Genomic DNA, 17,778 nt, shown 5'->3' with positions numbered 1-17,778 from the left:
TTATAATATATCCACCTATAAATACTATGACATGACAGTTTTAAGCTGTTAAAAAAGGAGATTCTATTGTTACATTATCAAATTAAAGTTATGCTATTAAAAAAGTATTTATTTTTTTTAATTAAAATAAACTCTAGTTCTTTATATCAATTATAACATCTCTCAAGGAGAACAGTTGAAAAGTTATCTTAAATTCCTCTTAATTTTCAATTATGAAATAATCATAAATAGTAATATTTTCAAGATGAAATATAATATTTGAATGCTAAGTTCCGTTTATTATGAATTTATTTCCCTCATAAGCAAATTCTACACCTTATTCTTATAGTATTTAGAAAATTAGCTGCGTGCTATTCGTTTAGCATAAACAAATATTAATTAAACTTAATAAAGTAAAAATGAATGTTTTTATCATTGTTTTTTTTTGTTATTATTTATTTATTTAATTAATTATTTATTTAAACAAACTAGTTAATCAAATTTATAAAGCAAGTAATTGAATAAAAAATAATGATACTGCTTTTTTTGATAAATATTTTCTTTCCAAAGAACTAATAAAAATTTAATTAGAATTTAATTAAAAGTGATGTTTGTTTGATTTTTATTAAATCAACTATTTTCTTTATATTTAGATATCTTTTATGATTATAACAAAGAAATAAAACATTGAATTTGTGTGTCAATTGTAAGGCTAATAAAAATTTGAAAATTTTATCATTTTCTTATTTTCTCTTATAAAGTAAATTTTTTGCATATTATATAAAAAACAATATTAAAATTTTATCAAACTGCTCATTATTTTGACATAGGATAAATTAGTTGCTAAATAATTAAATTTGGCTATTGCTTCTTGAATAAATGTAGTTAAATTGATCATTTATTCTTTTGCGCTATGAACAGAATTTAACTAAAAGCTCAATAGTTTCTTAAACTAATAAAAATGTTTAGCTGTAAAAAGAAAGAGCTTTTCTTTTGTCTTCCTAGATATTAGCAGACATAATTATTAATAAATAAATAATATTAATAATTGATATCTTCCTCAATTTTTAATCAAAATAAAATACTATTTTAATGATTTTTTATCATTTATTTTTGTGGTTTTATGTAACCTAATGAAAACTCGCCATTTAATATAAATATTAATGTAATTAATTATATCATTTTCTTTAATAAAGCTTAACTTTTTAATTTAGTTAAAAAACTTGCAAAACAAATTGATAGTAATAATTTTTGTAATGATGATCTTTTTTAGTATATCTAATCAATAAATTACGTAATAAATAGATAAAGTTTCTGCTTACTAAATTAAGCAAATTAATTGAACCTTGCAAACAAAATCAATTGAGTTAAAGAGTAAATTAAATTTGGTAAAATATATTTTTTAAAATAATTATTTTAATAGTTTACCTCAAATCCTCATAAAAGTAAAGTAAAATTTGAAGGAGATAAAAATTAATGATTTATTTAAAAAGAATGCCAAAATTTAATTTTTTTAATTTTTGGCGGCAGAAAATTAGTTTTTACAGTATTCATAAGAAATTAAGATCTTTTAGATTTCTTGATTTTCATTTAAATTGAATAAAAAACAATCAAATAATAATTCATAATAATAATAATAAATTAAAATAATTCAATAAATTGAGAAAAAGAAAATGATTGAAGAACATAATTAATAATATTTTGTTTTACAAAATGTAATCAATAAAGAATTTAGCAGTCAAAATATTAATATTTTTAATTAATAGTTTTTATAATCAAAATAAACCAACATTTATAACCTTGAGCTACAGCTAAGGTAAATTTTTTTAAAGAAAATACGCACTTGTATTTGCTTTATTATTGAAAAAGTTTGATAATTTTTAATTAATATTAAGATTGTTAAAATAATTATTCATAACAAAAGATCAAATTTATTTGAGAGCAAACAAGCAGAGGATTTAGGGAGAGGATTAAGGAACAGTTCTAATTTAAAACAATTGATACTTAACTTAGAGTATTTATTTTGCATAGAATTTATTTAATTAAAAAATGCCTAAAAATTCTTCAATCTTAAAGAGTTTTATCTTTTTATTGAAATTATATTAGCCATTTTAATTGAGAATCACTTAAATTAAAACCAATTAGATATTTCTTTACTAATCAAAATTAAAATTCCTTATTTTAAAGTGAGAATTAGCTGAGTGATAAAGGAGTTTTTGGATTTTGTTCTGGATTAGAAAACTGTTTAAATCTTGCAGATTTGACTCTCTTTTTAAAGTAATCATTTTTCAAAATTAGTTTAATTTTTTTGAGTTAGATGTAAACAAATTTTACTTATTTTACTTCAAAAATAGTAAAAAACAAAATAATTTTTATCAATATTTTTAAACAAACATCTTTTTCAAAATAAATAAAAGGTATAACTACATCTGCGATAATGGAGCTTCTTATTTGGGCAAATCTTTAGGAAACTGTTAAAATTTAAACAATTTAAAGATATCATTAAGGTACTAAAGCTCTTTTTAACATTTTTACTTGTTTTTTAAATGAATTTCATCTTAAAAACTAAACCCATGTTTTTCCATTTATTTTTTAGAATAAAATTTATTATTGAAAAGTAAACTTATTTTAAATTATTAATAAAAGCTAGAATAATATTTAGGATCTAGGATTGGCAAATTTCAGCTCAGGATTTAAAAATCTGAATAATATTTAAAATCTTACTCTTGATTTAAGGTTTAATTATTTTTTCATTAACTAAAAAAAAATGGTCTAACTTACTAATTAGTTTATTAGTTTTTTAGAAGAGAAAATATATTTGACTTTCTTAATAATAATAAATAAATAAATAAATTATATTTTATAAATAGTTAAAACAATATTTGTGATTAAGGAATATCTGCTTTGAGTTCAGCAATTGGCAATTTCTAAAAGCTAGAAAATCTATACCTTAATCTATTGTAACAAATGCTCATTTTAATATGTTTCGCAATTGTTCTTTTTATTGAATTAAAAGCTTGAATCACATAAGCAATAAAGGTGTGAGTGAAATAGGGAACAAGTTAGGAAACAATAGATGTTTATAATACATAAATATCAACTTAAGGTTTTTTATTTTATTTTAATTTTCAATCAGGCCAAAAAATTTATAAAACTAAATATGCAAATATAAAAAACATCAAATTAAAACTGAAAAATATAAGCAGAGTTCAGAGATTAATAATTTATGATAAATTTATTTTCGGAAGCGAAGATTATTTGCAAGTAAAAGTTGTTACTCAAGTTTCACTATATTATTTACTGGAATTAACAAAAGTTCTACTTTATCATTATTTTTCTGATGCATAAATATTTAATAATACAAATTTATTTAAATTTTTAGCTAAATAAAATCCATCATCCAGCATACCTTAAACTTTAATAATAGATTTTTAATAATGAATTCGGCTTTTTTGCTATTTAAATTCCTTAATTTTTTATTTTTGAGTGATGTTGGTTGATCATAAATAATTCTAATTTAAGTAGGATTACGGTATTCATTTTAATATTAATTTTAGAGTTTAGTTAATAATTTTTTTAAGGCTGTAAATTATTAATTTTATTACTTAAATATTTTTAATTAAAAGTGGAAACAGCATTAACGACATTGGATTATTTGGATTAGGATCTGGATTAGCAAAATGCCCTAATCTCAAAAATTTAAATCTAAATTTGGAGTAAGAAGATAATTAATATAACTATGATTAAGTATTAAAAATATCTAAAGTTGCAACTATATCGGTGGTAATGGAGACAAAAGCTTAGGCACAGGATTAGGAATGAGCTCTAGTCTCAATATTTTACAGATTTCTTTACAGTAATAACAGTTTTATTTTCAAATCATTATTAATTGAAGTTTGTTAATAAATTTAAATGATTAATATAAAATTTTTCTATTAGAAATAATAAAGTTAATTAGTAATGGATTTCTAGTTTCTGCCATGGATTAGGCAAAAGTTAAACTATTTCAACTCTAAAATTAGATTTAAGGTAAAAAATTTGATATTATACAGTTAAAAGTAATATTTTAATTTAAAAATTTTAGATATAACGCTTTTAAATTTTAAGAAGAGGTATCTGACTTTTGTAGTGGCTTAAAAAATAGTTAAAATCTAAAAATAGTTGATTTTGATTTAAGGTATCTTTTATAATTTATCTATCATTATCTAAATATTAATTTCTATTAAAAGAAAAAATAATATAGATAGTATAACAGCCAATTAATTATTCAAAGGACTAGGAAGTTCAATGAGTCTTGAAAAGTTGAAACTTAATTTTAGGTAAACAAATAAATTATTTTCTTTAATAAATTAAATAACATTTTGAAGCAATATTCAAATATGATTTATGGAAATAAACTAAATCTACTTAAAATTTTAATTTAAATAAATAAATACTTAAAGAGAACATTATTCATTAAAAAAATGTTTATTTTCTTATTAGATATTTCTTTTTATTTTATAAATAGAGAAAATAAGTTTGGTGATGTGAATGAATAAACAGAAGGATTTGGCTTAAACCTTACAGAATTTAGAAATCTAAAAGAATTTGATATAGATTTAAAGTATTAATATTTAATATATTTTTTATTTTTGAGGAAGATTAACACTTATTAAAAATAAATTTATTGATAGATACACTAAAATTAATTTGAGTAAATAAATTACAAAATTTTGTAAATGGATTCTATAAGAATATGGTATCTATTAATAATCAAACTTGGTTAATACAAGTTTATTTAATATAAAAAAATACTTTAAATTAAGATGATTTTTTAAAATTAATTTATTTATTTAAAAAATAAAGTTAATGCTAATTTTCACTCGATACAGTTTAAAGTTTGGGTTACATACTATAAAACTCTAATTAACTTGAAAAAGTATCAATAGATTTAAGGTAAAATACTAACATTTCTAAAACTCATCTAAAATAAATGTTTTTAGTGAATGCAAGATTGATAGTACAGCGGTATCTGCCTTAGGTGAAGGATTAAAAAAATCTTAAAATTTAGTCTATTTAAACCTCAATTTATAGTAGAACATTTAATAATTGTTTCAAATTATAAATTAAAATACTTTCATTATTTTATTTATTTTTTATTTTAGAAATAAAAAATTTTATTAAAATAAACAAACGAATACGAACAAATAAGTAAATATGATTTTAATAGGAAAAATTTTATCAGAGAAGAAGGAATTTTTACACTATCAGAAGGATTAGCTAAGTGTGCAAAATTAAATCATCTGATTATAAGCTTTTTGTAAAATTAGAACATTTATAATTTTATTATTTTAAGAAAAATTTAGTTTGATTAATTTTAGAGTTAGCTTTAATTTAAAAAAAATTTTTCAGATGGAGTATTTGTTGATGATTTGCTTAATGCAAAAAATAATAACATTAAAATTAGTTTTATATATTATAAAGCTTAGCTAAGTAATTCATAGTTTTTAATAGTAAAATTTTCTAAAAAAGCTAAAATCAGATTGACATGGCAGTGTTTAATTTCTTAGGATCAGAATTAATAAATTGCAAAAACTTAACTATTTTATAGTTGGATTTAAAGTAAAATATCAAATTAAAAAGTGTTTTTATTTATTATTAAAATTATATTATATAAATAATTATAGTTATCAAAGTGTATGGCCAAAGAGAGTTGAAAAATTCATAATGTTTGAGCACATACATAAAATGAGAAAATTAGTTATTAAGGATATTCATATTTGATGCTTTTAGTGAAATTTAATCGAAAAGATTTGATAATATTTTCCAAATTATATTTCGCATTTTATTCATCAATAAAATAATTAATTAAAGTATAGTATTGATTGATTGATTGATATATTTTATATAAATTTTTTGTTGATAAAATACTTATATTATTTTTTTAATTAAAAAAACACTTTATATTTTTTAAATGATACTTTTTGAAAATATAATAAAAGCATTCATGTAAATATATAATTCAATTTATATTTATTTTTGATAAAAAAGCGAATGAATGTTATATTTGTTTGATCTTTGACATATTTGTTATTTTGTTTTTAATTGCATCATAAAGATACATAAATTGAAAAAACAATATAATTTTTCAAATAACACAATTTCTTACTTTGAATTTTTTTCTATTTTTTGATTTAAATTAATCAAAATTTTGGTTAATCAAAAGAATGCCAAAATTTAATTTTTTTAATTTGGCGTCAGAAAATTAGTTTTACAGTATTCATAAGAAATTAATTTTTTATTGTTTTTGATTGTAATTTATATTGAATAAGGAAAAAATCAAATAATAATTAATAATAATAATAAATTAAAAAAAAAAGGTTGAGAAAAAGAAAATGCTAGAAGAACATAATTAATAATACTTTATTTTAAAAAATGTAATCAATAAAGATTTTAGCAGTCGAAATATTAATATTTTTAATTAATAGTTTTTATAATCAAAATAAACCAACATTTATAGCCTTGAGCTACAGCTGAGGTAAATTTTTTTAAAGAAAACTAACTTAGGTGTTATTGTTGAAAAAATTTGATAATAAAGCATAAAATAATTTCTGAATTAAAGAAGTATTAAAATTAACATGCAGATGGAATAATTTATTTTTCTTTATTCTTATAAATAAAATATTCAATTAATATTAAGATTATTAAAATAATTATTTAAAAAAAAGATCTAATCTATTTGGGACCAAACAAACAGAGGATTTAGGAAAAGGCTTAACAAACTGTTCTAATTTAAAAAATTTGACACTTAACTTAGAGTATTTATTTACTTTAAAAGTTATTTAATTAAAATAAACCTGAAATATGCTTCAATCTTATAGAGTTTTATTTATATCTTTATTCAAATTTTATTAGCTGCTTTAATTGAGAACTGCTTAAATTATAATCAATTAGATAAATCTTTACCAATCAAAATTTAAATTCCTTATTTTAAAGTTAAAATTTACTGAGTGATAAAGGAGTTTTTGGATTTTATTATGGTTAGAAGACTGTTTAAATCTTGCAAATTCTACTCTCTTTTTAAATTAATCACAAGTTTAACTTTTTTAAGTTATCTGCAAATAAACATTTCTTAATTTACAACTTGAAAAAAACAAAATAATTGTTATCAATATTTTTAAACAAACATCTTTTTCAAAATAAATAAAAGGTAAAACTAAATTTGTGATAATGGAGCTTCTTATTTAGGCAAATCTTTAGGAAATTGTTAAAATTTAAAAAATTTAATGATATCTTTAAGGTAAGATAGCTAGCTGTTTTAAAAACTTTTTTGCTTGTTTTAGAAATCAAAATCATTTCATCTTGAAAAATCAAATTTTCATTTTTTGCAAAAATCTTTTAGCATTCTTAAATTTGCTTAAAATTTATATAAAATTGAATTATTGAACAGTAAACTTATTTTTTAATTATTAATAAAAGTTAGAATAATATTTAGGATCTAGGATTGGCAAATTTCAGCTCAGGGATAAAAAATCTGAGCAATATATAAAATCTTACCCTTGATTTCAGGTTGAATCATTTTTTCATTAAATTAATACATTTTTGATAGAAATCAATAAAAAATGGTCAGATTTACTAATTTATTTATTAGTAAATTTGGATAGAAAATATATTTTTTGCCTTTCTTAAAAAAATAAATAAATTGTATTTTATAAATAGTTAAAACAATATTTGTGATTAAGGAATATCTACTTTGAGTTAAGCAATTGGCAATTTCTAAAATTTAGAAAATCTATACCTTAATCTATTGTAACAAATGCTCATTTTAATATGATTCTCAACAGTTCTTTTTATTGAATTAAAAGTTTAAATCACATTAGCATTAAAGGTGCGAGTGAAATAGGAAACAAGCTAGGAAATAATAGATGTCTATAATACATAAATATCAACTTAAGGTTTTTATTTTAATTTACAAGCAAGCCAAAAATTTTAAAACTAAATAAATACTTATGTAAAGATAAAATATATCAAATTAAAACAAAAAACATATACAGAGTTCAGATATTAAAAATTTATGATAAATATATTTTCGGAAGCTGAAACTATTAGCAGTAAAAGCTGATACTCAAGACTCATAAAATAACTATAGGAGTTAACAAAAATTCTACTTTATCAAAATTTTCTGATGCATAAATATTTAATAATACAAATTTACTATAAGTATTAACTAAATAAAATTCATCCACTATAACAAACATACCTTTGAGCTTCATAAATAGATTTTTAAAAATAAATTCAATTTTATTGTTATTTAAATTCCTTTTTTATTTTTGAGTGGTTTTGGTTGATAATAAATAATTCTAATTTAAGTAGAATGAATTACAGTCAGTATTCATTTTAAAATTAATTTTAGAGTTTAGTTAATAATTTTTTTAAGGCTGTAAATTAATTATTATTTTATTACCTATATATTTTTAATTAAAAGTGGAAACAGTATTAGCGATATTGGATTATTTGGATTAGGATCTGGATTATCAAAATGCCCAAATCTCAAAAATTTAAATCTAGATTTGATGTAAGAAGATAATTAATATAACTATGATTAAGTATTAAAAATATCTAAAGTTGTAACTATATCGGTGATAATGGAGCCAAAAGCTTAGGAACAGGATTAGGAATGAGCTCTAATCTCAATACTTTGCAGGTTTCTTTACAGTAATAATAGTTTCATTTACTAATAATAGCTTTTTTATTAATTGAAATTTTTCTATTAGAAATAATAAAGTTAATCAGTAATGGATTTCTGGTTTCTGCAATGGACTAGGCAAAAGTTAAACTATTTCAACTCTAAAATTAGATTTAAGGTAAAAAAAATTCATATTATCGAGTTAATAGTAAAATTTTAATTTAAAAATTTTAGAAATAACGCTTTTAAATTTTATGAAGAGATAAATGACTTTTGTGGCGGTTTAAAGAATTGTTAAAATCTAAAAATAGTTGATTTTGATTTAAGGTATCTTTAATAATTTATCTATCATTATCAAAATATTAATTTCTATTTAAAGAAAAAATAATATAGAAAGTAAAATGTTCATTTAATTATTAGCAGGGCTAGGAAGTTCCTTGAGTCTTGAAATATTGAAGCTCAATTTAAGGTAAATAAATAAATAAAAATAGTATTTTGAAACAATATTAAAATATAATTTATGGAAATAAACTTTATCTACTTAAATATTTCATTGTTATTGATATTTAAAGAGAATATTATTAAATAAAATATTTTTTCTAATTAGATGTTTCTTTTTATTTTAAAAATAGAGAAAATAAATTTGGTGATGTGAATGAATAAATAGAAGGATTTGGCTTAAGCCTTACAGAATTTAGAAATCTAAAAGAATTTGATATAGATTTAAAGTATTAATATTTAATATATTTTTTATTTTTGATGAAGATTAACACTTATTAAAAATAAATTTACTGATAGATATATATTAAAATAAATTTTAGTAAATGAATTATAAAATGTTTTAAATGAATTCTATGAGAGCGTGGTATATATAAATAGTCAAAATAACTTAACAAGAATTTGTTTACTTCTATCAAAAAATACTTTAATAAATTATGATGATTTCCAAAAATAAATTAATTAATTTATTTAAAAAATAAAGCTTATGCTAAATTTCTCACTAAATAGTTTAAAATTTGGGTTATATACTAAAAAACTCTAATTAACTGAAAAAAGTTACAATGGACTTAGGGTAAAATATTAAAATTTTTAAATTCATATAAAATAAATGTTTTTAGTGGATGTAAGATTAGTAGTGAAGCTGCATCTTTCTTAGGTGAAGGATTAGAAAAATGTTAAAATATAGTCTATCTTTACCTAGGCTTATAGTAAAATATTTATTTAAAAATGGTTTTAAATTATAAATCGAAATACTTTGCTTATTTTATTTATTTACTTTTTATATTTGAAATTATAAAATAATTTTAAAAAATTCCAATAAATATGATTTGAATAGGAATAATTGTATCAGAAAAGAAGCGATTATAAAATTATCTAAAGGGTTAGCAAAGTGTTCAAAATTAAGTCATTTGATGTTAGAATTACAGTAAAAATAATAAATTAATTAATAATTTTATTCCTTTATAGTTAATTTGATTTATATTAGAGTTATTTTAATAGTTTTTTCTGAAGTATATTTGGTGATTCTTAATTTACTTAATGAAAAATATTAACACTCAAATTAGTTTTATAGATTTTAAAATACATGTTTTTTAAAATATAATTTTCTAAACTAGACATAATCAAATAGATGTGACAGCTATTCATTACTTAGGATTGGAATTGATAAATTGTAAAAACATAAATGTTTTATCATTGATTCTATAGTAAAATTGCAAATTTTAAAACATTTTTATTATTAAATTTATTTTACACAAATAAATACAGTAGTCAAAGTACGATTCAATATTATGAAATATTTGAAAAAAAAACCATATCAGAGCATATTATGAAAATGAAAAGATTAGTTATTTAGAATATTAAGACTTGATGATTTAGTTAAATTTAGAGCATGCAATAGATTCTAAAATATTTTGCAAATTATCTTTTTTATTTTCTTTGTTCATAAAAAAATTTATATGTATATCTATATATATATCTATCTATTTTATGAAAACATATTTAAAAAACTTTTTTGATTAAATGCCAAAATTATATTTAATTTTTAAAAGGTATTTTAATTAATGAGAAATTAGAGAGAGTAAGTATTTCATACTTTGTTAAATTTAAAAATTTATTCAAGTTTATTTAGTTTTAAAGATGGTTTGATTAATTATGAAAAAAATAAAAATTTACTCATTTAGCTGAAAAAAACATAAAAACATAAATAAAAGTATTTGAAACTGGTCAATATAAAGTCTTAATTTAAACAAATTTAACTTAGCCACAAAAAGAAAGCTCATATTAATCATTTTATTCAATTTTCTTATTTTACATAGGACTAGTATCATTTGGTATAGTAATAATGCTTTTATTTTTTTTTATATCTAATTAATTCAATTAGGATAAAATTGTATTTTATCCTCTAAAGTTAGATTTTTCATTAACATCTGTTTGAAATGATAACTACTTTTTTTCACCTCCAAAATTAGATTTTGTTACCAGCCTTTTATTTGGAGTCTAGATAGAATTTGTTTCAAGAAAAGAAGAATTCATTTTATTTAAAGAGTTAGAAAAAGAAGATTAAATTAAAACTTAATTTTAACTTATAAACTAAGAAATTCTCCTTTTTAAATCTATTTATAAAATTTAAATTGTAGCTTAAAAATTATTAAAAAATTTACTTTGTTGGCTAACTTTTGAATTCTAAACTGAAAGTATAGTGGTGACATTTTTTTGAAATAATGCAGATTTTCTATTATTTCTTAAAAATCGCCATCTCTTATAAACTTCAAAACTAGTTTGATTTTTTTTGATAAAATTATCAAAACGTTCTTTAGATTGGATGAGCTTATAAAAGAATCTAAATATTTTACCAAAAATGGTGACACTTGATTTTATTTTCTAGTTGAAAATGGACAAAATCAAATAGAATAAATATATCAAGTGTAAAATAAAAACAACAATTTAAAGAACTAAAAACTAAAACTATAAGCTAACATTGTAAAGTATTATTAAAACCATGATAATAATATTTGTATATATTTCATTCCATAGCATGTCTAAATTCTGAATAGGTCTAAGAATGATTATCAATTTTATATAGATGCTTATTAAAAATACTATTATTAGAAATGAGAAATAACTATTTTATTCAAATACTGTATAAATTATGAATATTAGAAGTCTAACATTGATTCTTACTAAATCCCAATAATAATATTCAGGCTTGTATTCAGTGTAATAATACCCATACTTAAATCTCACTTAGCAGTCATTTAATTTTTACTTAGATTATCTAATTTAATAAAATATGTAAAACGGTATCAGGACGTAGACAAAAAATATGCAAGAAGAAAACGGATACACAAATCTTTTATATTGGTCATCATAGCAATCTATTGTAAGGTCTATTTCAGTATATTTTTTGTTTGCTATTTATCTACAACTCAGTGATTTAATAAAATAAACGAGAGATGCTGGTTGAAAAAATATAAACATGACATTCGTCAATGTATAAAAATGATATTTGCTAATTTAGAAAAGATTTAATCTCATTAAAATTAAAAATATAAGACATGCTAATAGCAGCAGTAATATAGGATTTAATACTTCTAATATAAGATTTAGCATTATTCTTTTTATTCTATTGTCAACAAAAGAGTTTATTAGACAATCTAGTGAGCTTAGGAGCTAGTGTTATGGGCTCTAAAAAATATCTATGCTATTTGAAACTTTTACTTAAAAGCTACTGAGTTCCAGTTTTAGTATATATTGAATGATTTAAATGTAGTTTATTAAGACTTTCAAATAAAAGCTAGAATAATCCCTCTAGCAGCTCTTATAGATAGGTAAAATTGACATTTTTCTCAAGTAAAAGCATTTCTAAATGAATAAAAAGTTATTCATAAACATGAATGTGCTACTCAAACCATAAATTATAATTAAAAATGATATTAAAATAGTAATTAAAATCTAGAAGACCAGCTTATTACACAATTGGCATTAGAATCTCGATGTTAATTATTTTGTGTATTTTTATTACCAAACTTCCCCTAGAGAATCGCAAGTTTCGCAAAGTGGTCCTATATAACCATCTACACATCCTTTGATTTAGTTTGGATATTACTCTCTACAGTTTTATGGGCTGTTTTTACAGTATTAAATTAAATCAGGATTATCTTCTTAAATACTTTCTCTCCAATAACCTTCTTCAAGTTAAATCATATTTCCTTAACAAAAATTAGCTTATTTTGGACATTTTTTGCATAATTACGGCAATTAATTTTCATTCATATAAGTAGTATAGTTAAAATTGTCATACTTTTAAAGAAAATATGTCCCATATTAACATGTTTCACAGCTATAAATTTATTAAATATAGTGTTTTAATACTTCTCCTTACAAGCAATTTCTAAATTCAATCTCAATTAGTATAGGCAGCTATAAAAAAGAGTTAATTTTGTATGTTATTTTTAATTAATTTGATGAGTAGGGCTGACTTAATATTGAAACTTTATTAAATACAAAAGAATTAGTGTTAAAATCGAAAGAATCAAGTTTAATAACTATTTAGCCATTCAATTACAAACTCTCCTAATTCATACTTTCAAGCTAAAATGTGTACAAATTTAGTTCATTTAGTATACTTGGATGTATTATTTTATTTTAAAATTACTACTGATCTATTTTAAATTTATTTCCCTCCTCATCTATTATCGAGACTTCCATGTTGATAATATCTCCGCTTTTAAAGTTTTTGATGTAAAGTTTTCCTAAATATTCAGATGACTAAGCTTATCTGAAATCGTTATATACAAATTCAATTTTCTCTTGATTTCCTTATTTTTACATATAAATTTCCTCTACTTAGAGTGTTTGGAATCCTAGCTAAAAGTTTTATCCAAATAAAAAAGCAAAATTATTTAAAAAGTTAATTTTTTTCATTAATTATATGAGTTCCTTTGGGTTCAAGTTCACAAAAGAATTTAGTAGTCTTAATCCCCCTCCGATTTCAGCTGAGTTTTTTTCAAAAATTGTAGAATTATCAATATATATTTAACCATGCTATTCTGTAAAGAATAAAGCTCCGCCGCTAGCTAAGGCAACATTTTATTTAAAAGTTGAGTTTTATAATTTGAAATAGTTCATATTATTCGATAAATAGATTGCTCCTCCATTGATTCCCTAATTGAGCAAAAAGTAGCTGTTTGTAATTTGTATATTTTAAGTATTATAACAACCAATATTATTAATATTCTTAACATATTGCAAAGAGTTTATTATTACCTTAGTAGTTTGTAAATATATCAGATATTATTTATTATCAGTAAAAGAGTTTTCTTAGATAATTGAATCCAGCATTGTTATTTAATCATCTTATATTTAAGAATTTTGATCAATTTAATAAAATAGATTTGAGTATTTAAGGAATAAAATGTTTCTATTTCCAATAAATTATGACTGATTTATTAAAAAATTCTAAATTGCTTTGGAATCTATGAAATAATTAACTTCATCTGTTTATAAATTTGAATCACTCTTACAATTTTTAACAGTAATTTAATCTAAATTTGCTTATTGTAATTATTGAAAGAATATTAAATTGTTAAATTGACTATCAGTAACATTTGAGCTTTAAATATTCACAACACTAATGTTGGTCATAGATAGAAAATATGAATATTTTTAACTATAAAAAGTAGTATCCAATATTGTCATATTTTAGATTGTTACTATTTTGCAGTTTTTAAAATGTAAAAAGGATATTCCTAACTAGTTTTAATATAGGGTCAAGTTTTTTATTATCATATTCTAAATTACAACTCTATCAGAATTTTAAAAGATGATTTGCGTATCGTTCATACTTTAATTAGAGATTTCAATATTTTGTAAATAAATTTCATTTATTTTTTAATTAAATTCAATAATATCATCCTAAATTACAAAACTAAAATTAGTTAGTTAAATTTTATTTAGCAAATAATTTTAAAACAAATTCTTTGTTATTAGCAATTGATTATTATTATTATCATTAGGAGAAATTACTAACTATGAATTTTACATTACTTCAAAACTAATTTCAGAAAAGTCTTATTTAGTAATTTAAGCATAAATTAAGCTTGTCTGATTAATGTTTTGTAAATTATTAACTCCTAACATATTAGGTTGTTATTAAACAATAGGAGAAATGCTATTTATTGACTTCTTCATTTAAAAATGAGGTGCTCCTTAAAAAATCAATGTACAATCATATTATTAAGAGAATATCTATTATAACAAGTATGAAAATTGATATTTTTTTTCAAATATTTAGTCTTTTATTGTCGTGATTAAATTAAGCTAATTTTCGCTTTCATCATAAATTATATCAACTATTTAATAATTTTAAATTTAAACTTGGTCTAATAAATAATATTTTTATTGTTTAAAATCGACATAGAATAACTCATATTTATAAGCTGAGAAAAATAAGTAAAATTATTCTTATGCTATATAAATTTGATTGACTGCATCAACCAAGTTTTATCTTCTGATAGATAAAAGAAACTAAAGACTTTTTCTATCATGAAAGTTAAACTGAAATGTCGAATAAAGGATAATTTTATTTTCAGTTATTTGTATCCTGTTAAACTGAGATCCTGGAAATTAAATATATTTTATATTTTTTGAGTTAGTTGATGAGTAGTCTAAGATATAAACTACTTTTTGATGTAAATAATTAAAAAATAACCTATTGTTATCTTCATCTATAGCAAGGACAGTTAGATCTTCAGAGTTATTTTTAGAATAATCATTGAGATAAATTTATAATTATTAAATATTGTTTGTTTTATTAAAACCAATAACATAACTATTTAATGATCCTATCCAAATAAAAGTGTTTGTTTCTTAGATAAATTTTATGTTATTTTTATTTTATGTAAGATTTAATGTGTATCTTAGTTACTTTGTAGTCAACAAGAAGTAGAAAATAATATCTCCATTAGATAGACCTAAAATTAGTAGAGTTTGAGAGTTGTTTATATAAAATTATGACAATATTGATTATAAATGTATTATTTAAATAAAATTCATTGCTGTAAAGTTATAGTGAACAATTTGATTGTCAACAGTCAGGAAAATACAAGGAGCTAAAAACTTATTGATTTAATAATTTAGTTCTTATAAATATGGTAAATCATCGATTTGAGTATTCATTTCAGCTTTAATTTCTGTAAAATTGTAAACTCTCAATTCTTACTTAAAAACAATTATTAATAAAGAGTCTTGATCTAAGAATTTTATATCAATTATCTGATTTTAATTTTGTAGGAACCCAAAATATTAAACAGTGAAATTGTTATAGGAGTATAAGATATTATTTTATCCAGCCAAAATATAATATGACAAGCTATTTTGCTTTTTAGGAATTATTTTAGAATAGAAGGTATTTTTATTTAATTATAGCTACTTAAAGAAATTAGTAAGTCTAGAATAATCAACTTAAACAATGTATTAGTCGCTAAATATCAGGCAGTTGTTTGTAGTCATATCAAGATTTAATCCTTTTGCATAAGGTGAAGGAGGAGAAAATTCAGTAAATTCAGTAAGCTATTAAGGGGATTAAAAGTTTTAATAAGATATTGAGTAGAAAATACCTGATTAAGTTATTGTAGTGAGTTGGTAGAATTCGTTATCATATATCATACCAACAAATAAGTTACCTTGGCTAAAATTAGATTGACTTTAAATTATTGTTATTTGAGTCTATTCTACAATATCGTATACATATATTTAAGTACTTGATATATGTACTAATATATGATTAAATTACTTAACAACTAAATAACTTAAAATATTTCCTTATTTTTAGAATGCAAAACCCTTCAAAAAATTTAAACTTTGTCTGTCATATATTGATATATCTATTTTAATTAAAAATTCAATTAATTTTTAAAATCTTTATTTATTAAATACTTTAATTAAATTCTCTTTTAAAATATGCTGTTTCAAATTAATTTTTACAAAATTAAATGATTAGTTAGTTTATTCAAAATAAATTATTTTAAAAATTTTAAAGATGTTTGAGTTAAGAATAAGCATGTTTCAGTTACATTTTATGTTTTTTTTTATTAATTAATTTTAATAAAAAATTTTATAAATAGCTCAAATATGATGGAGGGATTAATTATGCCACTTCAGAGATTTTGAAGGTTTTGAAAAAATTTTTGTGAAAATTTTTTTAATCAAGTTAAAAGGTAGAAGTTAAAAAAATGAGAAAATAGGGTAATCTAAAAATAGCTTACATGATTATAAGGAAGATTATAGTGCTATTATGTACTGCTGGTAAAACAGGAAATCTGTAACAGGTTAATACATATTTTAAATACTAGTTATGAAAGAACCATCAAATTAGTATTATTCAATAAATTACCCATAGACAAACAGGTTAGAATATAGATAATCTAATTTGAAATTCTTATTTACTATAATTTAAGTTTTAACAAATTGAGAAATTTTGTATTCCATCAAATCTATTATAAGAATCAGCATTTAATTACCAAATAAAGAACAGAAAAGCTAATTTTTTGATGATTTACAACTTTAAATAATTTGATTTGCTTAGAGACCTGAAATAATTTATATTATATCAAGTTTAAATGAATGTATTGTAATACTTTAGCCATATGAAATTATAAAATCTTAATTATCTTATTACCACACTAAAAATCCATTTAATTGCTCACTATGAAACGAGTACGATTATTATGAATCTAGTGATTTTATAAATAAAGTATTTGCTTTACATGCTATCATAGAATATTATGCTCTTATATCAAATAAATATTATATTATAGAAGATTTAGGGTCTCCAAACTAAAGGTTATCAATTAGCTAATTAGTGTTAATATCGAAAACTAAAATATTTAAATTTTTAATTACAAGAATAATACCTAGGTTTTGATTTTAAACCACATCAATAATAGGATTATTCTCTATTTATAGCTCAGAAGAGCTAATGCTATAAAAAATTCTATAAATATCTTAAACATTTTGGTTTACTCCTATGAACCCATTAACATCAGTAGATATCAAATTTTATTTTTAATTTGCAAAATAAGTTTTTTCTTGCAAATATTTATACTGCATAAATTTTAAATAAAAATTAGTTT

At 20.5% G+C, this 17,778-nt stretch overlaps 6 protein-coding genes across 6 annotated transcripts in view; 4 read left to right on the top strand and 2 right to left on the bottom strand. All coding sequences in view use genetic code 6, as the record gives it.

Moving 5' to 3' along the window:
* Positions 1-1,652: 1,652 nt before the first annotated feature.
* Positions 1,653-5,742, top strand: TTHERM_01147130 (hypothetical protein; the record flags this gene model as incomplete). Its single annotated transcript, XM_001026599.2, has 18 exons — positions 1,653-1,694; positions 1,746-1,795; positions 1,904-1,993; positions 2,167-2,256; positions 2,397-2,486; positions 2,626-2,715; positions 2,850-2,939; positions 3,606-3,695; positions 3,746-3,835; positions 3,919-4,008; positions 4,064-4,156; positions 4,209-4,298; positions 4,487-4,582; positions 4,825-4,914; positions 4,962-5,051; positions 5,189-5,278; positions 5,491-5,580; positions 5,646-5,742. The coding sequence occupies 18 exons, from the start codon at positions 1,653-1,655 to the stop codon at positions 5,740-5,742; spliced, it is 1,548 nt and encodes a 515-aa protein (XP_001026599.2).
* Positions 5,743-6,353: 611 nt separating this feature from the next.
* TTHERM_001147129 (hypothetical protein) lies at positions 6,354-10,514 on the top strand (the record flags this gene model as incomplete). Its single annotated transcript, XM_012800702.1, has 18 exons — positions 6,354-6,395; positions 6,447-6,496; positions 6,687-6,776; positions 7,169-7,258; positions 7,438-7,527; positions 7,678-7,767; positions 7,824-7,913; positions 8,444-8,533; positions 8,584-8,673; positions 8,733-8,822; positions 8,879-8,971; positions 9,024-9,113; positions 9,277-9,372; positions 9,627-9,716; positions 9,763-9,852; positions 9,981-10,070; positions 10,261-10,350; positions 10,412-10,514. 18 exons carry the CDS (start codon positions 6,354-6,356, stop codon positions 10,512-10,514), a joined length of 1,554 nt encoding a protein of 517 aa, XP_012656156.1.
* Positions 10,515-10,870: 356 nt separating this feature from the next.
* TTHERM_01147120 (transmembrane protein, putative) lies at positions 10,871-11,647 on the bottom strand (the record flags this gene model as incomplete). The annotated part of the gene is made up of 2 exons (XM_001026598.2): positions 10,871-11,259; positions 11,308-11,647. The coding sequence occupies 2 exons, from the start codon at positions 11,645-11,647 to the stop codon at positions 10,871-10,873; spliced, it is 729 nt and encodes a 242-aa protein (XP_001026598.2).
* Positions 11,648-12,275: 628 nt separating this feature from the next.
* On the bottom strand, positions 12,276-13,774 carry TTHERM_01147110 (transmembrane protein; the record flags this gene model as incomplete). The annotated part of the gene is made up of 3 exons (XM_001026597.2): positions 12,276-12,426; positions 12,669-12,986; positions 13,302-13,774. 3 exons carry the CDS (start codon positions 13,772-13,774, stop codon positions 12,276-12,278), a joined length of 942 nt encoding a protein of 313 aa, XP_001026597.2.
* Positions 13,775-16,115: 2,341 nt separating this feature from the next.
* TTHERM_001146132 (hypothetical protein) lies at positions 16,116-16,349 on the top strand (the record flags this gene model as incomplete). The annotated part of the gene is made up of 1 exon (XM_012800701.1): positions 16,116-16,349. The coding sequence occupies one exon, from the start codon at positions 16,116-16,118 to the stop codon at positions 16,347-16,349; it is 234 nt and encodes a 77-aa protein (XP_012656155.1).
* Positions 16,350-16,878: 529 nt separating this feature from the next.
* The window catches only part of TTHERM_001146121 (hypothetical protein), a gene marked incomplete at both ends in the record, with an annotated part of 1,414 nt that continues 514 nt past the window's right edge, over positions 16,879-17,778 (top strand). Inside the window, 3 exons of the mRNA XM_012800700.1 lie at positions 16,879-16,974; positions 17,552-17,690; positions 17,776-17,778. The exon at positions 17,776-17,778 is cut by the window's right edge and continues 127 nt beyond it. Coding sequence (XP_012656154.1) covers positions 16,879-16,974; positions 17,552-17,690; positions 17,776-17,778 — 238 coding nt within the window. The remainder of the gene's footprint in view (positions 16,975-17,551; positions 17,691-17,775) is intronic.

This window comes from Tetrahymena thermophila, assembly GCF_000189635.1.
Source record: "Tetrahymena thermophila SB210 genomic scaffold scf_8254007, whole genome shotgun sequence".
Classification (NCBI taxonomy): Eukaryota; Ciliophora; class Oligohymenophorea; order Hymenostomatida; family Tetrahymenidae; genus Tetrahymena; species Tetrahymena thermophila.
Note: the sequence above shows the minus strand (reverse complement) of the source record. Positions and strands in the feature narration are given on the sequence as shown.